The sequence below is a fragment of the Austrofundulus limnaeus genome, unplaced genomic scaffold (assembly GCF_001266775.1).
Source record: "Austrofundulus limnaeus strain Quisiro unplaced genomic scaffold, Austrofundulus_limnaeus-1.0 Scaffold218, whole genome shotgun sequence".
In the NCBI taxonomy this organism is placed as follows: Eukaryota; Metazoa; Chordata; class Actinopteri; order Cyprinodontiformes; family Rivulidae; genus Austrofundulus; species Austrofundulus limnaeus.
The window spans coordinates 112,095-118,448 of record NW_013952620.1 but is presented as its reverse complement, the minus strand read 5'-3'; the positions used below and the strand labels follow the sequence as shown (position 1 = coordinate 118,448).

General features: G+C 39.0%; 1 protein-coding gene across 1 annotated transcript in view; it reads left to right on the top strand.

Moving 5' to 3' along the window:
• agpat2 (1-acylglycerol-3-phosphate O-acyltransferase 2 (lysophosphatidic acid acyltransferase, beta)) overlaps nt 1–6,354 on the top strand; it is a 47,363-nt gene that overhangs the window by 20,463 nt on the left and 20,546 nt on the right. The window contains exon 2 of the mRNA XM_014019366.1: nt 3,137–3,270. Coding sequence (XP_013874820.1) covers nt 3,137–3,270 — 134 coding nt within the window. The remainder of the gene's footprint in view (nt 1–3,136; nt 3,271–6,354) is intronic.

Sequence of the window (6,354 nt, the reverse complement as noted above, 5' to 3'; positions counted from 1 at the left end):
ACCCATAATTGGGTTCCAAACCCAACTTTGGGAACCAAAGTGCAGTGGTTCCCAAACTTTTCAGCTTTTGACCCACAAAATAACAGTAGCAGAGACCTGTGCCCCCAACTATTTTTGGATGATAAACATTTGTATCAGGTCAAGTAAACATGGGCATAGTAACAATATTTTTAAACAACATTTATCCATTTTAAATACACTAAACTCACTCCTTTGTAACAACGAAGACAAAAATGTAACTAATTCTGAAAACCTTTTCAGGACCCCACCTTGATGTTTCGGGACCCCACTTTGGGTCCCGACCCCAACTTTGGGAAACACTTCTGTAGATGACTGATGATTTTACTGAAGCGTTCCCCTCCTCAAGATATTAAAGATTTGTGGATATAATTTCTGAGTTCCTATTTCATAAACGGTTTTAAAACTTAAATCTGGTTTTAACTGATGTTAACTGTATGTCTAAATAATATATCTAAAAGAAATGTTTAAGTTGTTTTTTGTTGTTGTTCTTACAAGTGTGCAGTTCTTGTCAAAGCAGAAAGTTCATTACATGAGTCTAAGTCTTAGACTATAACCGTTAGCATAATCATCTATTCAAAGGGCATAGTTTAAGTGTTCTAACTAAAAGTTTAACTCCTTAATGTAAACATCTGTTTGAGATTTCCTTTTAAATCTGGGGGTTTGGTGGGTGGTGTAAGAGAAGCACTGTTTGGACATAACTTGACATGTTGCTACAAGAAAAACTCAACGTCACAGAACTTCTTCAGATTCTGATATTTTGAAATCTCTGTCTGTCCCTGCACCACACTGCAGCAAACAAACACCAGCTGTCAAAGCAGAGAATCTAAAAGCTGCATTTTATTTTTAAAGACCAAAAAAAAAAAACCTAAGCTATCTGAGAACTGAAGCTGAGAATCTATCATCTACTTTTTGAAGCATGTAAAAAAAACAAGCTGAAAATAAAGGTTCAGTAAAATTTATTTGTATTTCCCTCAGCTGGTTGGTGGTGCAGGCCTCAAATAACCATTGAATATTTTTTTAATACTATTCTCAAGAAACAGGAAAAAAAATAATGTATTAAACAGGATTAACACACTAAATATCTCTTCAGACTTTTAACATGATATAATCTTGTTAAAATTAATTTGATATACAGTATTGGAGCTGACAAACTCAGAGTATATATGTATAATTTTTATATGTTGCACAGTTTTCTCCAGCATTTTTAAAGACTGGTACTGTTTGATAAAATGTTGTTTTTTCCAGAACATCAATGTCTTATACATCTATTTCATTTAGGCACATAATAAATGTAATGTTGCACCAATGTTGTATAAAGTACCACAAAGTGATACTTGAGTAAAAGTACAAGTATTTTACCAAAAAATTACTTTGATAAAAGTTAGTCTCCTTTAGGAATATTACTTGAGTAAAAGTCAAAGTATCTGATATTTTTGTACTTAAGTATTAAAAGTAAAAGTATTGATTTAAAATGAGCAGTTAGATTTTCTGTAAGGACATTTATCAGGAGGTGACCTCCCCAAGAACTGCAGAAATGACTGGATTGTATTAAAATAATTGATGTTAAATTTAAGATGCACTAGTCCAGCTGTTTCAGTTTATATACATATTTCAAGGCTGCACAAAGCTTTTCTCCAAAATGAAAATCTATCTGAGGGCTGCGGCCAAATGCGATAATATAATAAATGAAATACAAATACTTCTTAAGTACAGTCCTTTTATTTTAATGATTATGTCCTGCTGGAGTGTGACATGATTTGTTTGTGTACAAACTAATACAGTATCAGAATTTTATATATTTATACTTCTCATTCAACCACAGTTAAATTCACTCTATCTAGGAGGCACAATTTATATGGATAGTTGTTACGGTCTCGGGGTCTAGGATACCCAGGACTCACAACATATAAAGTCCGGACACAAAGTTGTTTGTAAAAAGAACACAAGTTTTATTGTTTGGACAAAACAAAGGAAGACAAAAAAACAAAACAAAAAAAGGGAGGAAACCCGAACCAGCCAGCAGTTGACCGTCTGATCCGGGCAACCTCCCCTTGCCCTCCGGTCCAGGGTCTCACCCTATAACCAAAAACCGGGAAAAGAAGGGGCTGGCAACTCCCAGGCCAAAACCAGGTATCTACAAGAGGAAAAAAGTGGAGCGGTGGCGAGGCTGGAGAGCAGGACCAACAAGCAAACTTCTCCCCTCAGGCCGCACGCTCCGCTGTCAGGTGGAGCTCATTTCCTTTTATTATCCTCCCAGCCAATCAGCTGAAAGGAGAGGACATCAGACAATCAGACAGGTAAAAATGACACAGGGACACGTCACACCTCCACTCTTAAATGCTGTATGGTGGGTTGAAACACCATTCAGCAGCAACATACTGAACGGGATAATGTGTATTTATTTTTTACAATAACAAGCTGGAATGAAAACAAGCAAAAGTTAAATAAAAATGACAACTTTTGCCTTTTTAAAAAAATGTAGTGAATAGAAAGTACAGATAATTGTGTGAAAATGAATGGAATAGAAGTAAAAAGTAGTCTGAAAAATATTTTCTCAAGTAAAGTACAGATACCCAAAAAATCCACTTAAGTACAGAAACAAAGTATTTGTACTTAGTTACTTTACAACTCTGTGTTGCACTCTAAAATATTCTCAACTCCTGACTGTTGGGCACAAGATCAGACATTACCACTGAAACAGCTTTGATCCAGGTCACCAGTGAAACTGTTAATGGCAGCAGACGCAGGTTCATCATCTCACTTTATCCTTTTGACTTGTCCTTAGCATTTGATACCACTGATCACAATATCCATCTAAACTGTCTCTCATACTATTGGGCTTTATGGTACTGCTGTTGACTGGTTCTGGTCCTATCTTTCTAACAGGAGTGAACATGTTACCATCATAGGAGCCAAGTCAGACTCACACAGTCACTTATGGGGTTCCTCAGGGGTCAGGCCTTGGTCCTACTCTCTTCACATTATACATCCTACTTATTTGTTTACATGAACTAAAGCCTATACTGACATCAGCCTACAGGGAGTACTTCTACTACTCAGTGCCTACAACACAGTAACTTGTACCTCAGTAGCACTGTATTTTGTCCTTTTATAGGATCATCCGTTTCATGGTTATCCATGTCAAGTACTTACTGGGTCTTCGAATTGAAGTGAGTGGCTGGGAACATCTGCAGACTGAAGGTCCATATGTTATCATCTCCAACCACCAGAGCTCTTTGGATGTTTTGGGTGAGTACTGGAGCACTTCGTAAGAAGACATACAGTGGTGTGAAAAAGTGTTTGCTCACTTCCTGATTTTTTTTTTTCTTTTACGTTTGTCACACTTAAATGTTTCTGCTCACCAAACACATTTAATTTAAATATCCGACAAAAACAACAAGTTAACACAAAATGCAGTTCATAAATGAAGGTCTTTATTAGGGGTCGACCGATACATCGGCCGGCTGATATTTTTGGCCGATATTTGCGTTTTTTCCTTGTATCGGTATCGGCCGATACACTGTCCGTTCGGCCGATCCGTTCTTTGGGTCACTCGAGCGCATGTGTCCGCCCCTTCCCCCGGGGAGAGCGCAGCAGCTAATGTTGTGAAACAGAGTGCTAACAACAACAACAAGGGTGAGTTATGAACTGTAAATGTGTTTTAACTGTCTAATTTAGCTGTTTCTACCCTCTGTGTCGGAATATGAGGGAAGAGAGAACAGCTGTGTTTAAGTTTCTTTTCCAGACGGGAGCGCTGCGACATGTTTTACTTTCACTTTCGCACCGCACTGCAATCAGCGTGTCCGCGTTGTCTTTCTTTTTAAAAATGCTGGAGCTGCTCACATGAGGCATAGAAAAACACCTCTATTGTTCTCCCTGCTGGATTAAAATAAAAAAGCTTTCGGTCTTTTCTCGCTGAACGTTTTAGCGAGCGCAGCCGTCCACCATCATGTGAACCAGACGCTGCTCACATCACATTTGCTGTGACCGCAGTGGTGATGCTGGTTCTCTTCGGTGTGCATTTCAAACTGTAATCTAAAGTTAACGTCAGCTGTTTTAAATGCGTTTTTTGCCTGGTGTTAAAAACGGGAGCAGCAGACTGAGGCAGAGATGCTGTGAGCGCTGTGTGTGTGTGAAGTCCTCACAAAGATAGCAAGATGTATGTGTGTCTCTTCTTTTTCTCTGTGTTGCTCTGACAGTTTTATTTAGGCTTGTTGCTGTTTTTGCATCAAAAATGCTGGGATATTAAAAAATAGTAATTTTATGTAAAAATATATATAATTCTTATTAATATACAAATAAGAACAGAATATTTAGCACTAGATAAAATAAATAATGAATTTATTTATTTTTAATTTTTTTAAAGAAGAAATCCTGTGTGGTAGCACTTAATACAGCCTGCATCAGACAAGGCTTAGTTAATAAATGTTTTTTTTGTTTGTTTGTTTTTTGTTGTTTTTTTTAATTACGACGTGTAACATTTGTTATCATTCTTATTTTTATCATGTTAATGGAGGAAGAAAAAGGCAGTATCGGCTTCAAGAATTGGCCAAAAAATATCGGCTGCACGTATCGGTATATCGGTTAGACGGATGTTTAAAAAATCGGTATCAGCCTTCAAAAACCGGTATCGGTCGATCTCTAGTCTGTATTATTAACAGGAAACATACATGGCCCTGTGTGAAAAAGTAAGTGCCCACTAAACCTAATAACTGGTTGGGCCACCCTTGGCAGCAACAACTGCAATCAAGCATTTGTGATACCTGGCAATGAGTCTTTTACAGTGATGCAGAGGAATCCTGGCCCACTCATCTATGCAGAATTAAAATTCAGCCACATTTGCGGGTTTCTGAGCATGACCTTTTTAATGTCGTGCCACAACATCACAATCGAATTTAGGTCAGGACTTTGATTAGGCCATTCCAAAGTCTTAAATTATTTTTTCTTAACCCATTTAGAAGTGGACTTGCTGGTGTGTTTTGGATCATTGCCCTGCTGCAGAACCCAAGTGTGCTTCAGCTTGAGGTCACAAACAGATGGCTGGACATTCTCCTTCACAGCAGAGTTCATGGTTTCATTTACCACAGCAAGTCATCCAGGACCTGAAGCTGCAAAACAGCCCCAGACCATCAAACTACCACCACCATATTTTACTGTTGTTGTGATGTCCCTTTTCTGAAATGTTATTACTTCCACTCCAGATGTAACGTGACTTAAACCTCCCAGAAAGTTCAACCTTTGTCTTGTCAGTCCACAGAGTATTCTCCCAAAAGTCTTGGGATCATCAAGATGTTTTCTGCCAAAACTGAGATAAACCTTGACATTCTTCTTGCTCAGTCGTGGTTTTCTTCTTGGAACGCTGCCACACAATCCATTTTTGCCCAGTTTCTCTTTTACAGTGGAGGCATGAACGCTGACCTTAAGTGAGGCAAGTGAGGCCCGCAGTTCTTTGGATGTTATTGTGGAGTCTTTTGTGACCTCTTGGATGAGTCGTCGCTGCGCTCTTGTGTAATTTTGGTTGGCCAGCTACTTCTGAGAAGGTTCACCACTGTTCCATGTTTTCACCATTTGTGGAGAGTAGCTCTCAGTAGCTGCGTTTCCATTGACCATGAAAATGCGCAAATTAGAATTTCGAAAATAAATTTGCTCAATGGAAACACGTCAATTTCGAAAATAGTTTTTCGTCAAAATGTTTTTGCGCTAGGATGAGGTGGTTTTTCGGCCGTATCAAAATTGGTATTTTTCGCAAAACTGCAATGGAAACACTTTTTTCGCATCTTGGGAGTCACGTGATCAACAACCGGCTGTTTCTACTGGTGAAAAAGACAACAACAAAGAAGATAACAGGAAATAGAAGTAGTAGTAATATCACAGAAGTAGTACAAGAAAGTAGTAAACTCACCGACTACAATTTCCCAAAAACGCAGCATACGTAGTCGTTCCCAAGTAGGGATTTGTCGCTGGAAAACCTCAATAAAAGATGCCGACGTCTCCTCTGATGATGAGCGCTAGTGTCGTGGTAGCAACATGCTATGTGTTTACATCCATTGTCGCCATGTTCGTAATGACTTATCGTAGTGCTGGGCGGTATACCGTTTTGTACCGAATACCGGTTTTTATTTTTGTTATGATATGAATTTTTTGAATACCGGACATACCGGTTTAAATAGCGGAACGTTTCGTCGCGGCCGCCAGTGAACTGTTGTTTCCCGGGGGACATTTTTTCTTGCTGCACCGCTATGTGCGTTAGCATGGGGTGTGTCCAAAACGGCAGGACGGGTCCTCCGAAGGACCCAGCCTTCCCCGTGGAGCTAGGCCGGGTCCTTGGTAGAC